At 40.4% G+C, this 18,122-nt stretch overlaps 1 protein-coding gene across 1 annotated transcript; it reads left to right on the top strand.

Moving 5' to 3' along the window:
- Positions 1 to 6,020: 6,020 nt before the first annotated feature.
- On the top strand, positions 6,021 to 17,440 carry LOC108680728. Its single transcript, XM_018169615.2, has 13 exons — positions 6,021 to 6,395; positions 6,734 to 6,832; positions 8,012 to 8,122; positions 8,955 to 9,143; positions 9,316 to 9,630; positions 10,311 to 10,413; positions 11,934 to 12,019; positions 13,243 to 13,331; positions 14,479 to 14,579; positions 15,194 to 15,724; positions 15,828 to 16,011; positions 16,443 to 16,560; positions 17,339 to 17,440. The coding sequence occupies exons 1-13, from the start codon at positions 6,228 to 6,230 to the stop codon at positions 17,342 to 17,344; spliced, it is 2,100 nt and encodes a 699-aa protein (XP_018025104.1). The 5' UTR covers positions 6,021 to 6,227; the 3' UTR covers positions 17,345 to 17,440.
- The last annotated feature ends 682 nt before the right edge of the window (positions 17,441 to 18,122 follow it).

Here is an 18,122-nt window from a genome sequence, read left to right as displayed (position 1 = left end):
GATACTGATGATTTTGGTGGAATAGACACTCTGGATCTTCACCTATATACCTCCTGGACAAAAACGCGGCCTGTCTCACGACCGTAGCACAAGAAATTCATCGTACATTGAATATCTTCCAAACTACTACCTAGACCAGTGGTTCCCAAAAATTTTCAGGCTGGCACCCCCTTCGCTCCCTAGTGAATTTCTAGCACCCCCACAGACATACGCCACTTTCTTGAAATTTAGGACGCTGCAATTTTAAAAGATAAAGGCTAAACACATATGTGTATTTTACATATAGAACCCCATTTAGTGAACAAATATATTTTTTAGCTGGTTCAACTGTTTCAGCACTAGAAACCAAGGACGTCGCGGGCGAATTTGCGGCCGGACTCGTGGCCGGTCTCACGACCAATCTCCAAATTCAATTATCAAGAAAATATCTCCCAAACAAATGAACGCAGCTCAATGAAACTAAGAACACGTATCCATCAGAACCTAACGGTGATGTTTAGCTCGCAATTTTTTTTAATTTCACCTTCATTCGTGAGTTGCGCGTGTATTGCGAAACAGGCGAAATTCGCATTGATCAAACAATTTCTTCCAAACTATTGAACAGACCTGAACGAAATTTAGAATATACATTCCTAACTACCAAGCGGTGATTTTATAGCTCATACATTTTTTTCGATTTTACCTCCGTTTGCGAGTTTTTTCATTTCCCCGTCATTCTTGATTTCACACTTCCTTATATACGGCCCATAACACCGGGTAATTTTCGCGGCGATCAAGAAATTTCTTTTAAACTACAGAACAGATTTCAACGAAACTTTGTATAAAGATACATAACCTCTCAACGGTGATGTTTAGCTCGTGACAATTTTTCGTTTTGCTTTCGTTTGCGAGTTATACAGATAAAGTAGGAACGACCGGCTTTTCAACCGGTCGATCGATGGCTTCTATAAATCAGAATCAGTATACGTATAGCCGTATAACTCGCAAACGAAGGCAAAAAGAAAAAATATAACTCAGTACTCACTGAAGTGAGTGACAGAGAGCGCATTTCCTCGTCAACGAAAACTTGAGGTCACAAACGGACGGACAGACGGACGGACAGACAGACGGACATGGCGAGCACAATAGTGCATTTTTTCCATAAATGAGAAAATGCGCTAAAAATGTAAGCATCACCGTTGCTGAGGTTAGGTATTTAAATATTAAGTTTCGTTCAAATCTTTTCAGTAGTTTGGAAAAAATTTCTTGATTACTGCGAATTTAAGCACGAATTGTTATTTAAATCACGAATGAAGGTGAAATAAAAAAAACTCGCGAACGAAGGCATAATCGAAAAAATTTTTAGTTAGGACTGTAAATTCAAAATTTCGTTCGAATCTGTTCAGTAGTTTGGAAGAAATTACTGGATCACTGTGAATTTCGGCCCGTATTGCCATAAAACTGTGGCAAAAACAAACGATGGCAAAATTAAATCCAAACAATTTTCACGAGCAAAACATTACCGTTAGGTCCTAATGAATACGTATACTAAGTTTCATCGAGTTAAGTTCATTTGTTCCTCGATAATTGAATTTGAAAATTGGCCGTGAGACCGGCCTCGAGTCCGGCCGTTAATTTGTCCGAGTCGTAAACCCAGGAGAGCTAGGTTAAAAAAAAAAACAGAAAAAAACCATCGCTGGGAGTCATGTCCTGCACGCGTTGTGTACAAATCGTCTAATAAACGTTGAAACTTCTGACATTGACTTCGGACTACCGCCCCCCCTATCGCCACCCTACCGTCCTCTTATAGCGGTTTCAGCGTTTATAAGGCCGTATAGGCCTGTCGCCGATTCTTAACATAGCAGAACATTCACAGCATTTTGCGGTCTCGATCTCGCAACTCACTGCTACAATTCTGCTGTGCTTATTGCTTAACCACCCGGACTCCTTGCCGATTCTGACCAGAAACTGGCGCGCAGAGCTGGGATCGAACCCGCGCCTCTCTGCGCCAATCTGTGTACTCTGAACTGTAATCACTGGGCCACCACCACTCTTCTTCCTTATCGCCCCCAAAAATCTTTCCACCGCCCCTAGGGGGGCGATATCGCCCACTTTGGGAACCACTGTACTAGACCGATTTCAATGAAACTTGGTATATAGATTCCTGACCACCTAAAGGTGATGTCGACTATTGTCCAGCCAGCGCGTTTATGTCCAGGAGGTCACCTATCATGTTAACTTTTAGTTGCACGAACTTGCATCCAAGGTAGATGACGTCATGACTCATGATTGAACTAGGATGACTTAATAAGTTAAAGTTGGCTAGTGATAGCACTTAGAGGCCTGCTGGGCGGTACACTCCGAATCGGCCAAGTCTGATATCGAAGGTATTCTGCAGTCATCAGAGAAAGCAGTTTTGTCGCTCTTCTTGCGACGTCCTTCAGGTCGAAGCCTAGGGTCTAGTGTCGCGGCTGCCTTACCGAGTGCCTCTACTACAGAACTGGCAGTACTAAATGCCTTGAACTGCTGAGCGAGTTTGCGGAGTAAGAAATTCGTCAACCACTCGTATAGCCTGCCCTGCAGGTCACCTTAAAGGGCCTCGATCTTGAGCCCGTCAATATCGTACGCAAATAGCTCCACATACATGGTTAGTGCGTTGGGGCGTTGATTCAGAACGAAGCATACAGGATCAAGAACGCTATCCTGGGGCAGAACGCTCACCACATCAGATGAATTTGACTCTAGCCCCTTAACCAACACACGTTTATTTGGGTTTGCCAGCCTGCCAGGAAACCCTGAAGCTGAACCTATCTCAGCACTATCCCCTTGATTACATGGCCATCAATCTTTGCCACCAAGCGCCTATGTGAAACGCTGTCAAACTCTTTAACGTAGTATATGTTCATGGCATATTTACACCTCCAATATCACAGACTTCTGGCTACACATCCAGCGTCTCGAGCTGCTGTATTACGCGCGAACCTCCTTATATGCCTGAAGCTGACAGTACTCAACTCTCCATATTGCTCTCCATATGCGCTTTGCAAATCTCTGCGCTCAGTACGCAGCTAGCTAGCAACATATAAGCCGACTCTGCGCGTGGGCCAACCTTGTATTAGTTCAACCATGCGGAAAGGAGGCCTGGCGGTTGAGCAAAGAAAATTTGAAGCAGTGAGTTGCGAGTTCAATCCCGCAACATGCTGTGGGTGCTATATATAATAAAACCATGGGTGCTCTGCAACGTTAAGAATCGGCGACAGGCTTCCGGCATAATAAACGCTGAAACCGCTATATTATTAATTCAAATCACCATGCTGCAATCAACATGTTACACCTAATGCAATGGCAATCGTTTGTTATTCAAGCACACTTAGGTACTTAGAGATGTAATATTACTGGTTGTGTTTCATATTTCGCCAGTGATATATGCTATATTATATAGAGACATTCTATTGCTCCTTCAGATTCTAAAAAAATACGAAATCATACTACTGTCCGTCGCACTCGATGGATCTTATGTCCACTACGTGGGGAAGCCTGCTGAAGACCACCACTGCCCTGGATGTAATGGACTATCATGACTCCTGCCCTCCGGAACGTAGCCTTCAACACTTCTGGAAAATCATATAGGCAGCCGAAAGCCACCAGACAGAACGAATCAATTGAATCAGAACAATCAGCCCTCAGGAGAAACAGCCGGCGATAGAATGGCCTAGCGTCGTCCACCGTACCGCGAAAAAATTGTACACCACTCGGACGTAGCGCGCCGGAGTCCGGACCCTTGCAGCGAATGTGATATCCGCCACCAAGCCGTCCGTATCTAGGCAGTGCGTCGAACCAGCCCTTGGTCGAACGCCCGCGGGTCGAACGCTTCAGCCGAGTGCTAACCCAACCTAACTTAACCTAACCTGACTCAGCCAGTCGCACGGCTCTTTCGACCGACGGCCTGGTGGTGCACGGCAGGTTTTATGCGAGGCCGGAGGTGGGCAAATCCAAGTGGTCGCAGGCTGTTGCGCGCAAGTTGCAATTCGAGCAGTGGCCAGGGTATGAAGTGAATCAAGTGATGCTTCGACGCAACGTTCAGTGGTGGACGGCCATTCGACCCTAGGCTATTCGACCTCGTGTCTGGGGGGTGTGGAGCTCAAAATATTCAAAGCAGAAGGATGTCAATGATCTGTTACGGATAGCAGATTCCATTCACGGCTGATTGGTGGATGTCCGGAAAGATCCAAGGTGTTCGATTCAGGGCTTATTGGTGTACAAAATTTGTGGTGCACGGCTGCGTTCCCCACTATGTGTTTTGCATTTTGTAGAACGTCTGTCGTTTCTGCGGCTGGACGCGTTGCTCGGCTCTGGTCTGGAGTTTTGTTATTTGTTTCATCGTTTTGTTGTTGAGTTCTGGCAGTGATCGAGGACGCACGTAGTGTTTGCGGGCAAGTACTGCAAAGAGAGCTCTCTGAGACTGAGCGAAGTCCAGACAGTCACCTGTGAATGATGTGAAGATCTTATTTGTATCAGCTGTTCAAAGTTGAGCTCTAAGGAGTACTCATTTCTCCAGAAATCTAAATTGCTTCATTGGTTTTGCCGTGATTGCGAAAAACCAACTCTTGGTGCTCAAAAAAGAGAGGAGTTGGTGGAAGAGCACGGCAATGAGTCGAAATTGTTGAATGATGTAGTAAACCCCTTGAGTGAGATGGTGCGCTCGCTGAGTGACAAACTGAGCTCGCTATGCAATGAGCTGACTGAAGTGAATCGTGATCATTAATTTCGCGTGATCATTAACTTCACGTGACCATTAACTTAGCGTGATCATTACCTTCACGTGATCATTAACTTCCCATGATCATTAACTTCCCATGATCATTAACTTTGCATGATCATTAACTTCCCCTGATCATTAACTTCACGTGATCATTAACTTTGCGTGATCATTAACTTCCTGAAAGGAATGTTTTAGTGACAACCAGCCTATCTTTTGGATAAATAAATCATAGTTTAAGTCAATTACTTCTCATTCTATAATGTCTGGTGCACAATTCTATACATGACATGCTATGCACAATTTTAAGATGACTGATGATGCACTAATTTTTTGATAAGTGAAATTTTTTTCGCTGAGCAAGGAAAATGTGATCAATATTCTTTGTTTTTAATCAATTTTTTTCTTAATTGAAGCCTTTGCTAACTGAGGTTCTACCCTTAATGCGTTTTTGGGGGTGTCCCGAATAGCCCCGGGGGGGTGTCCCGAGTAGCCCCGCCGTGCGGAAATGGCTGCCATTTCTTTTTGGAATTAGATAGGCAAATTCTGTCAATTACGTTTTCAAGCCAATACCTGGGTGCAACTTTTATGTAAGTAAAACTTTTTAATACGGCGAATATTTTTTTTTGCTACATACCTTAGCAGTTGTAACTTTACAAAACATAGTTTTTCACCATTTTTTTCAGGAATTTTTCAAAGCAAGTAAATGTAGTATTTTTCGACTTTCTTTATACTAGATAGATAGGAAAAATAGTTACGTTTATGCCATTATTTTTAGTTTTGCGATATTCCAATTAGTTTTGCTACTACAACAGTTTTACGCCGTGTCATAGGCCTGTCCCGAGTAGCCCCGCCTGTCCCGAGTAGCCCCGGTTGACGGTAGATAAATTTAGCATACTATTGTGAATTGCATCATGGGGATGGAGAAAATAGGGATGTCTCTTCCCATTAGTGAGCTGCAGAACAATGTGCAAGAGTGATTGGGGGAAAATCATTGTGTGAAACATAAAAAATAATTATCACAATTTTGTGAGAGGGCATGGGCTATGTTTGAAGAAGTGCACCACATATGCAGTTAGCAAGAAAACACATGACGTCCGACTCTTTAAGTTATTATCCATTGGTTATATTACCAATTTGATAAATTTTCAGACAATGACACTAATGGAATATACATGTAGCATTTGTCAGTGCTCTACAATGAATCAAAGCCAACCTACTATTTCTATCACTGTTTAATGTGCCCTCAAAGTTTGTTTGAACCAGGCGACATGATAATTGCTTTGCAGAATAATAATAATGTTTGTTTCTCAAGCTATATGATGCACATGAACATTGGTCTACTCTGGGGACACCCAAAATCATGGCTGCAAGACCATTTAACCCAAAATTATTTTCTTAGTTGAGGTTTAGAAGGTTTATAAATTTTATTTATTTACTACTCTCATGTATGCCATCTATTCAGAGTCAGACACAAGCTTCTTAGGATATGGGAAAGGTCAGAACTAGGACCGTGCTAGGCCGTCAGAAGAAAGCCCATATTCTTGGGCCTAAAATTAAATTAATAGATGATTTTACTGATGAATTCCAGCTGGAAAGTGCAAAAAGAGCTAACTATGCTTCTGGGTCTTCTACAAAAATATCAAATTTACTTGAGGTGAGAAGTATATTTTTTGCATGTTTGTTATTACCATTTACCATCATAGATATCTTGAGGAGCTGGACCATTCTTGCTTTCCTTTGTACTTATTGCATGATGTTGTAATCATTGCCATCTGCTGAATCAATATAATTTTATGTTGAAGTTTTATGTTTTCATTAGTACTTGCTGAGGTCACGAGGTGAAAATTAGCTATAACTAATTGTAAGCAGGCTATTTACATGCTGACACCTCTGTGTATGTGCATTTCAAGCGTGAACATAAGTAATGCACTAAGATGCATTTGTATTAATAAGGGTGATACGTTTAACTATGTCACTGCCATATCTGAGCAGGAATTATGTCAGCTTCTTCAAGAAGCTCGTGTGACTGAAGATGCACTGCCAATTTGTTCCAGCATCCGCACTCTCCTTACTCCTAGCCTTGAATGCAAGGTAAGTTTACATGGTAATATTGCAATTATACCTGAATATCTTGAATATCATTATATAGATGTTGTATTTTATATCAAAATAATGCTAATGTTTGTTTTGATCTCTACCTACTTAGAACAATGCAGAAAATGTAGGAACTTTTCAGTGAAATAAGGATGCCAAGGGAAGATGTTGAATTGCACATAGACTGTACTGAAATTGCAATTATTATTGATCAGAAACAAGAGGAGCAAAACAAACTATAAAAAGTGTAAAATGACTACATTGATGATTGATGAATGTTGGTACAGTTAGGAAACCTGCTTGCAGCTGATGGTTTGTTTAGAACTTGCCATATATATATATATATACTTGATACCCGTAGTTAATACCAAAGTACAGATTTCAATAAATATTTTAAGAAAAAGTTAATGACAAGGGTATATAGTTTTTTTATACTCATTGTGGAGTTTGACATTGTTAAGAGTGTCATGGAGCCCATTGAACTCACTGCAGATTTTGAGATGAAGTTGCACAATTGCAATGCTATCTCCTTTGCTTGGATTCCAGCTATCTATCTCAAAACTGCCAGATTTTTTTAACTTTAAGATCATTTTGGAATTATTTTCACTGTTCCAAATTTTTTTGTTATGTCATTTTCATGTGTATCATGTACTTATTTCCACAAAAATTTATGTATTCAATGCTTCCTATAAGGTAAATTGAAAGTGAATGTTACATTTGAAACGTCATTAACAGATTACAATTACTTTCTTAAACCTTCATTTTGATCAACCAACGTCACATAAAAATATTGTTTGACAAGGAAAGTTTGAATCAATGAATTCCCTGGCCATTAACCACCCATGTTTAAACAAGCTTTTCTGTCATCTAAAACCAATTCAGGCATGTGTGAACAGGTCTTAAATTTTTATATTGAAGATTTGTATGTGTAAAGTATGTAATTCCAGGATTTTTTTCTTGTTGTTTGTTAATTTGTTTAAAATTGATTGTCATCAGCAGAATCAGAATCTGCACATGGTTAAACAATGAACAACTTTTCTATGCTACAATAAAGTAAAAGCTTTTATTGATAATTTCTATGAAAATATTTTTGGGGCCTTTAATTTGCTGCATAAATTCAAGTGTCTATATGAGAGCTAAAGTTGCATTATTGTGTATAATTTGAATGTTGTTCAGATTGTATTGGCCCTGCCAGTGTTGATGCCTGCTGTGTGTCCTCTGCTGGTGTCTCCTGCTGCAGCCCTGCGTCAGGCTGCTGCAGTCATCTTATTCATTATTGCTTCCAAGGTATTCTTTCATTATTGCTACCAATATTTATTTAATGTCACTATAAATGCGTTGCTGTCTGTGATTTTGTTCACAGAATGTTAATCAATGTTAATGTTATCATGTTAATCTCATTCCATCATGTGTTGAAGTTTATTTGCATGGTTAAGGCCAAATTAGTTCTTATGATTGAGCGCACTAATGTAATTGTATAAAAAAAATCGAATTTAAATGCTTTGCAATTGTAAGGAAATCTTGCAGAGTAGCTGTTGCTTTGTTTAGTACAAAGTTATGTTCTTTGTAGCAAATAATTTTATTTCATGACAGATTGTGATAGGTACTGAGAAATGATCTTTTTTTTCTACTGTATTGCAGTTATCTAATAGTTCTTGTTCTTTGAAATTATAATAATCCAACTTTTCTAGTAAGGCCACCCAATTTTTTTTCATTATTGGATGCATTCAAATTTAAGTTTCTGAGTCACATACAATTTTATTGTTTTGAATAATGTATTATGTTCACTCATTCTTTAACAAGGTCAAGTTTTTGTACTTCTGTATATTTTACAAAAAATCACTGCACTCTTCTCGGTCAACAACCTACACCGGTATTTGCATTAGATCATGCTGGGAGGTCAACACTAATAAGGGTTATTCAGTGGTAGAATTTTGATTGATATGCAATCATTCTTTAATTTTTAATAAATTATTCCTGAATTTTACTATTCATGGCGTTAGGTGTAAAAATTCTATTTTTTCTTTCAACAATATAATACTTCACAATTTTCTATATGTTTATAATTAGGTTATTTACTTTATATAACGGTTTAGTGATAGGAATTATTCATCTCTAGGTTCGCCGAGAAGTATTGCTCCTGCCAACCCTGCAACTGTGTGATCATCTGAGCTCAGCTCTTGCCAACCCTACATCTGCCCCTGACACCGTGCGTCTGCTGCAGCAGCTACTGTGTGCTGCTCCTCAGCTGCTGCGCGCCTGCTCACACATGCTGGCACCTCCGCTCTTATCCCTTCTGGCTCTGCGGGTCATTATTTACAACTTCTTATGTTTATCTAACAGTTGTTTGATCTGCATTCAACATCTGAAAACATTTCAGAAACAAGATTATTGTGTTAATTTATGTTGAAAAATTTTGATAATTGAATTAAATGTTGTAAAAATACCTCACATTTATGCAATCTTGTTTGCTTTTTCAGTGTCATAGTCGAAACACACTGTGGAAGAGCCTTGGATGTGTTTTTGACGAGATGAGCGATACCGTCGCAGCTGGCCGCTGGAGAACCTGGCTTGAGGACCTCGAACGTCGTAATACTGAAAACGTTAAAAACTTGAAGCACAGCTCTAAGAAAAAAAGAAATGAACAACACACTACGAATGACAATAGTTCTGACAGTAGAAGTAACAATAGCATAAGTGCATCTGAAGGCTCGGAGGCTGTAAATCTTTCTCTGCTCATGACCGTCATTGCTGAGCTGCTGCAGTTGCGAGTGTTGGCTAAAACAGCCTCAGAGGTGAGTGGCTCTGCTGCTCCTCTGCAGAGCTGAATATATCTTTCCATAAATCAATTCCTAGCTTCCTTCTGATGCCACTTTTTATGATCAGCCTTCTTACGCCACTTTTGCTTGCCTAATCTCCGTGGTTGTTTTATTTAACGTTCTCAAGTCTCCATCCAATCCAAATACATAAGCCATGATCAATTAGTTCATGGATTATTTTGTAATAGCATGAGTACATTTTGCTAACATCACGTGTTAACAGAATGGACCATATTAAAACTGCTTTACAATTACAGAAACTGCTATAACTCATTCATTAGCATCAGATAAGTAATTAGCATTACTACAATGTAACTTGGTAGAATGAAAACAGTACTTGTAGGCTTCTGCAGCATAAGGCTTCATCGCGATCTTCATCTTTTGCCTGAAGGAGATTTTTCCACTTGATTTTGTGGGTACAATTTTAGGTGATTTTGGCAAGAGCTTCACAAGAAGTGGTAATGATTGTTGTGGAAAGTTCTGTCTTTTTTTAGCGCATTTTCTCATTTATGGAAAAAATGTACTATTGTGCTTGCCATGTCCGTCTGTCTGTCTGTCTGTCTGTCCGTCCATGACCTCAAGTTTTTGTCGACGAGAAAATGCGCTCTCCGTCACTCACTGCAGTGAATACTGAGTTATATTTTTTTTGTTGCCAGAGCGAGGATGATGACAGCACAGCTGCGTGGGCTCGTGTCACTGCTGTTATTTTGTCCTCTGATGTTCCTCAGCCTTCGCTGGTCTCCAGATCGCGCTTGGACCGTACGTTGCTGAACCCGTTCAATTTCTTTCAGCATTTTTACAACACTTCTCTTTAACTTCACTTCTTGTTTGTCTGTCTGTCTGTCTGTCAGCTACAAATCTTATAATTGATTTTTACACACTTCTACCTCTCCAATCGATCTGAAATTTTGCACACTTACGTAAAGTTGGAGACAATGCATGAACCAATTGCCAGAATAAATATAAAAAAATTCAATTTGAAAAAAATTGAAAAAATAATTTTTTTTTGCTACGAATCTTATAATCGATATTTAACACACTTCTACTTGTCCAATCTAATCTGGAATTTTGTACGCTTGCGTAAAATTGGAGACAATGCATGAATCAATTGACAGAATAAATAATTTTGAAAATTTAATTTCTTTTATGTATTACAATAAAACAATTAATTTTTTAATAGTAGGTATTCAAAATTAAAATTAGAAATTCATTGTAAATGTTTACATTGGAGACACTGGATTTTTTAGAAGTGTTGTCTTTAAAAAGTAATTTTTAAATGTATATTATTCGTTCTGAATTCAACGCATCAGGCAAGGTTTGAACTTAGTGTCGGCTCAGTAACGTTCCACGACTGCCACTTGAAGATCTGAGAATTGCCCTCCCTATGTTCTGTCTCGCAAACAAAGAGGCAATAGATCTTGAGTATTGATCTGCCTCAGAGTGCGGCTAGTGGTGACTTTTGTAGATAATTGGAGGTGCTTTGGAATTACTGGCTGTTCATTCGGATTCAATTAAAGCAACAAATAGAATGTAGTAGAGCTAAATTTCGCAGTTTGAACGTTGTTCGTCACGCGTCATGGTGTGATAGAACATTCAGAGTATGCCTACTTACTAATGATTTGCTGTGTACCGTAAAATGGGGTAACTTAGACCGGCGGGGTAACTTAGACCGGCGGGGTAACTTAGACCACTTTTGGTTTTTTTAACAAAAACTCCCACAACTCAAAAACTATTTGACATAGAAAAATTTTGTCAATGGGCATTAAAGGCCTAATACTGAGGCTACATAACTTACAATGCACCAAAACCTGGAGTTATTTGGAGTTATTTTACCAAAAAATATAATTGATTTTACTACCCGGTCTAAGTTACCCCAAGAGCTGGGGTAACAAAGACCATTATTTTTTTTGAAATTACATAAAGACTAAGAGAGGCAGGAGCCAGCAATTTATGGTGAGTGAAGCTAGAGTATAGACCTGTATTTTGCATGTTTCAATTCAAGTTTAATTTAGCTAGTAAAAAAATGGCATCATTTATAAAAAAAAAAGTGGTCTAAGTTACCCCATTTAACGGTAATGATTTATCTGAAAGTCCTTCTTGTATCTTGCTCATTCTTATTTCGAATATGAAGTCAGTCACCTCCCCTCTGTTCAAAGTTGTTAGCATGAGAGCAATGTGCCACATCCGTTCAGGCATGAGAATATCGTGCAAACGGTGCAGTCGATTGTTCAATCGAGATGATCCCTTGAATTGATGTGAAATCTGTTGTACGTGTGCAGGGGTCAAGCCAAACCTAAAAAGGCTTTTATGTGAGCTGCGGCTGCTGGAGCTGCTGCGTATTACCCTTTGCACACACTCTGCTCAGGTGAGCTTAAACTTGAAGTTATAACAAAGTTTGTTCTTGAGTTTATTTACTAATAAATGCTGAAAAATGCATTATATGTTACTGGCATTTAAATCAGTTTAGCAATTACGTGTTCCGACCAAATTACATCATGAAGTTAGGTTTGCTGAGATTGCAATAGCCATGACACTACATTTATTTCGCGTGTGATTCAAGAGGTGGCTCCTGACTCAGTCATTCACATCGACGAGTTTTACGCGTATTGCGTCCGTGCAAAAGCTGTTTATCTTATCACTCAGTAGCAGCAGTGCCATGTGTGGTCGTACCGTAGCTGCAGGATACTCTGTGTAGCAGCAGTGCTGTGAGTGGTCGTAGCTGCAGGATACTCTGTGTAGCAGCAGTGCCATGTGTGGTCGTAGCTGCAGGATACTCTGTGTAGGAGCAGTGCCATGTGTGGTCGTATGGATACTCTGTGTAGGAGCAGTGCCATGTGTGGTCATAGCTGCTGGATACTCTGTGTAGGAGCAGTGCCATGTGTGGTCGTAGCTGCTGACTCTGTGTAGGAGCAGTGCTGTGTGTGGTCGTAGCTGCAGGATACTCTGTGTAGCAGCAGTGCTGTGTGTAGTCGTAGCTGCAGGATACTCTGTGTAGGAGCAGTGCTGTGTGTAGTCGTAGCTGCAGGATACTCTGTGTAGGAGCAGTGCCATGTGTGGTCATAGCTGCAGGATACTCTGTGTAGGAGCAGTGCTGTGTGTGGTCGTAGCTGCAGGATACTCTGTGTAGGAGCAGTGCCATGTGTGTGGTCGTAGCTGCTGGCATAGGTGCAGGATACTCTGTGTAGGAGCCGAACGCTACGGCAGGATGTCTGCTGGTGGAAAATAGTGCCATAAAGTACAGATCCCTCGCTTATTGTTTACATTTGTGGCATTGAAATGTTGCATTGTTTATGGATCATTTAAATTGTGATTTAATTGTTACACTCGCCAAACAAATCTCACTCGAATGGCTCCTAAGTCTTGTTATGCAATTTCATGCTCATTTCAAAGCCACAGTTTCCTGACGCTTTTCATATGCGTCTCATTCTATGAAACCTTCTCTTAGTAAACATCATGTTATTTTTCGCTGATTTAACCGCTATTCTACTGATATAACAACCATTGTCAATTCGTATCATTATCAAATGCTATACTCTTTGGAGCACAAGTTTCCTGACGAGCGGCTGAAAGTTTCTCTAATTGCTGCAGAAGGCGTGGCTGCAGCAGACGATTGCACCGCGGCTGAGGCGGATGCACGGCGCGCTGCTGCCGCCCGACGGCGCTGCTCCGTTCTCAGGGTGAGTTTACTCCTGCAGCGGAGACATTTTATTGCACTCTATGTATGGCTAAAATACTTGCGTGAGGATATGGTAATAAAATTAAATTTGTAATACTGTTTTATCTATTTTTCGTCTCTACCTGTCTCCAAACTGTCTGTCTCTCATTTTCTCCTAGCTATAACATAACATATTGATCTCGGCGCTGAAGTGTAGGCCTGATGTGGCCTGTCGCCGATTCTTTTCCTTTTCGTGACTTGTTCACAGAAAATCTAATATCGTTTCATTTGACCGGATCTTTTCATGACTGACGATAGTTTGAAGTAGCTACTAGACTTCCACCGGGTTCGATAAGGTGCTAGGCATTTCAAATCTGAACATATATTTTTCCATAGCTTTATCTAGTCTGTTCTTGAACGCGTTCATACTTGGAGCGCCAACGATGTCATCGGGGATGCTGTTCCACGCGCCAAAAATGAATCGTTCGTTTTGAGCTCAATGTGTTTTTCTGACTACATAGTTTTTAAACTGCTGGTATTAATGAGTGCTGAGTGTTGAAGTTATCCGAAAACTTATAAGTGTAGGTATATAGTTGTTCATAGGCCTCTCTCTCTCCTGAAAATAATAACATTTGAAAACCTAATTTTTCCCTTCATATACCAACAATTTAATTAGCACACTTTGAAGTTATTTACTTAAATAATTATGCATTAAAGGTGTGAGTGAAATCAATACAAGATATTCTGTCAACCTCAAATCTGATTTTATGAAGAAACTTTCGATCACTGTTATGAGCATCAGTTAAAAATTGAAATACGAACGGAAATTGAACTCGAGTCTAGAGCGCGTTTGGTGTTCAGTGCTGGCGCCCCCTTCTCTCTGTAGGCAGAGGAGCTGCTACTGACGCTACCATACTAATGTCCCTCTCTTTGATAGGCTACAGGCAGAGGAGCTGCTACTGAAGCTACCATACTAATGTCCCTCTCTTTGGTAGGCTAGAGGCAGAAGAGCTGCTACTGACGCTACCATACTAATGTCCCTCCCTTTGGTAGGCTAGAGGCAGAGGAGCTGCTACTGAAGCTACCATACTAATGTCCCTCTCTTTGGCAGGCTACAGGCAGAGGAGCTGCTACTGACGCTACCATACTAATGTCCCTCTCTTTGGTAGGCTAGAGGCAGAGGAGCTGCGTCTGACGCTGCTGGCGGTGTGCGTTCATTATGGTTTCTACGACTCCAGGTCGCTGCACCTCCTGACACGCGCCCTTGCAGGTCAGCAAAACCCAAACAAAAAAGCTTTAAATGCATTAATAGTTTCGCCTCGCACTTTTTACTCTCTTTAGTTTTAAACTAAACTTCATTTTTGTCGATAACTTTATCACTTTTATGTAAGAAATGAAGATTCCTCACTGTCCTCTAGAATCTTTTCTTGCATTTCTTTCATCCCAGCGACTTTCTTATTGATTTAGTCTCAATATTTATTTCATCCGGCAACTTGACTTGAATTCTCATTTCAGCCATATATTGCTTTGCTTAATACATTTGTATTAATTTAAATTCTCTTTCCTAGCCTACTAGATAAATTTTCTTTCTATGTTTGTTTGGCCTCCTTGGCATTTCCTATTCATGCGTTAATGCTCAACATCCCAGTCATTTATTTCGTTGTATTGTGAGATGTCCCAATTTTTGTTTAAATTCTTCAAGGGTATCATCAAAAGTTTAATAAATCCTAATCCTTTAGTAAAGAAAGTATTTGATGGTTGATTTAGCTTTTATTCCATCAAGTTACCACTCTGCCATCTGTTTTTTTTTCTGTAACAGTTTGAGAATTGGTTGGGAAGCAATACATTTCTGTACTGTCCCTCAATACCTGTTATGTTCAACAGATGAGTTACCTCGGCTAGAAGACTTACCGAATGCCTCTCAGGAATTGGTCTCTCTTTACTTCGAGCTTTTTGCCAGCGCGTACACGTGGCTGCGAGACGACGAGTTTCAACGCTCGTGTCACTTGCTTGACCACGAGTGTAGATGGTGCGAGCAGCTCCACAATCACACAATAATACATCCACACTCTGAAACAACACAAACAGCTGGCACATGTGATGGAAAATCCGGTTCATCAGTTCTCCCGGTAAGCCACACCTCAGCAGCACATTTGCCAGGATCGTCTACATCTCTCCTTGGAACCCGGCAGTGGGAGGCTCTGCCCCGAGGAGCCGCTGCTCGAGCAGACAAGTTGTTAGCTGACGCAATGGAGGAGCCGCTCCTACGCAAGAGCAACTCCCCCTGGAATAATAAGAATAAGACTCTAACGGAGGCTCAGCTGCTAGAAAAGCTCCTGCGGCACGACGTGCAGAGGTTCCTGTGTACCGACAAGCTGGCGCTCATCGAGCCCGTCCTCAGCAACGTCATGACAGGTGAATGAAACCTTCAAGAACACGCTATTGATGATATGTTGGGAAGAAATGCCTGTAAGTTTTTGTGATTATAATGCAATTTTAATCGAATTCAAATATAAAGGACTTGGTGAGACGAAGCAGAGGCAAGCGCAGGACGTCGAGGACTGGCAGGCGAGACGACAGGAGCTCGCGCGAGATCTGCTGGAGGCGCTGGGGCGCTCCAAGGCCCTCGTGTCTGCGTGCGCCTGCACGCGCTTCTTCTCGTCAACGTTCGCTTGGCTGGTCTCCTTATCGCCGAATGAACTGTGAGTTCTACGAGCTTTCTCTGTCCTCAGTGGGTGACTTTCTTTTCATAACTCGACCAATTATGTTTCATTTCATTTTTCTAGAATTTCTTGATCTGTTTTGACTGTTGCTGTGTCGCTGTCGCTAGTTTGCCACTTTTCTTCAGAAAATAGTTGCCTTGCTTATCTTGATAATTTCTTCTGCTGTCGAAACACGTTTTGCTATATTCGTTTAAAAAAGGCGAGTGCATTTCCATGAAATTTATCCTGACTTGCTTTCTCATGGATCGTTGGTGTTATGGTTCAATTTAAATTCACTCACCAAATTATATTAATCGTACATTTATATAGAGCGGGTTTTTTTTATCTGATATTCAACTCATTTTTTTGTAATCAAGTGGGTATCGTACTGTATATCTATATTGAAAAGCTAAAGCCTCTCCCCGTGATAGCGTCAGGCCGAGCGTTCACTGGGTCTATTCAGTACTGCGTGAGGCTGAGATGAGCTCGTCGGGACTCAGTGCTGACGTTATCGCGGCGCTGGAGCGCTGCTCACAGTCCTTAGCTTTAGTAAGTACCTCTGCTTCCGTCAGTATCTTTTCGCAGATCTCCAATATATGTTATGTACATGTGTGATTGTGGATCAAGGTTATTCTTGTAACGTCAATACCAAGTAGATGTCTCGGCCATCCAAACGCTTCGCTTTGTCTCCCTATGGGTGTTTGTGTTTGTTTTTTAATGCTGCTGCTTAAACACCTAAATCATAATTTCTTTACCCTTGAAAGATTTTATCGAACGTCAATGATCTCGTGCAGTTTTCATTGACATTTTCGCAGTATCGAAAATTGTTTTATTAATACAGATGGTAATTCTAGATCTTTTTGATATGTATAGGACTCATCACGGTTAATGTATCCGTCGGCGAAGAGTTGCAAACATTGGAAACTCGCTGAAAGATTAATACCGTTTTTATTTCGAATTACAGATCATTCATTGAAGGTAGTAAAAAAATGCTCGTGACTTACTTTCCCTAAAATAAATCATGCTTTAATATAAGCTAAATGTCACGTCGTTCCAATTTTAAAATAAAATAGGTATTTTTATGGCAGGCTTGGAATGAAATAAATCATTAGCATTAGAGTTTGCTATATTGAATTCCATGATACTACGATAGATGATTACGATCGACCCACGCTGCAACGTAATCTCTTGCATGAGTAACATTTGTAGGTAACGTCCTCATATGTACGTCTCACCATCTGTCACCGATGGGAAAGTCGAAGATTGGCAGATGGTGAAGAACTGCCTTGAAAAGAATTATATCGCTAATTGATCATTTCAATTCCAGGTATGAATTATCAAGGAGATGACATCTAGTGGCCATTGACGACGGATGGACGTCACCTCCGATTTGCGCAGCATTAAATATGGATGAGCGGCCGTCGTGTTTTTTTCTTGTTTCATTAATTCTTCCAAATTTGCTGGGAAAGCTTTACCTGGATCGTGTTAGTTAGCTGTAATTATTGAGAAATAGAGACAATGTGGGAAGATCAAGGCTGCAAAGGAATACCATTTTTACAGTTGGCGAAACTACAGTTACAACAACAGTCAAAAGCTGCCACACTCCAGCTGGATTTTCTTAAATTTTTTCTCTGACGTCTCTGCGGTAGAGCCACTGTCGGGTTTATGCGCCATAAATTCATGTTGATGGGAGATTTCTTTCATTATAGGACTCAACTTTCCATCCTGCTTAAACGAATACCTTCAACTTCAATTTTATTCTGGAAATACGAATCAGTGAACTAACAAATCGGCTATTTTACCAAAGGCGCATGATAACAAAAATCTTATCCCGAAGTTAGAGCTCTCCTGTTCAACAATAGCATTTGATGTTATTTTGTTGGAATGATGGAAATCCAGTTCGTCGTGAACGTAAAGATATTATGAGGCTGCGAGGCATGATGACATCTAATCTATTTCAAATAATATAGTGACTGCATCTGTTAAGTTATTAATGAATATACTAAAATGAGGACAGTCGTTCGCTCGTCTATGTTCAGATTAAAAATTTGGCTTGCGTAAGACCATTTGAATTTCATATAGAATTATAGATGAACGTAATATTGCAGGCA

This window comes from Hyalella azteca, unplaced genomic scaffold (genome assembly GCF_000764305.2).
Source record: "Hyalella azteca isolate HAZT.00-mixed unplaced genomic scaffold, Hazt_2.0.2 contig7632, whole genome shotgun sequence".
Lineage (NCBI taxonomy): Eukaryota > Metazoa > Arthropoda > Malacostraca > Amphipoda > Hyalellidae > Hyalella > Hyalella azteca.
This window is presented reverse-complemented; position numbering and strand designations above follow the sequence as displayed.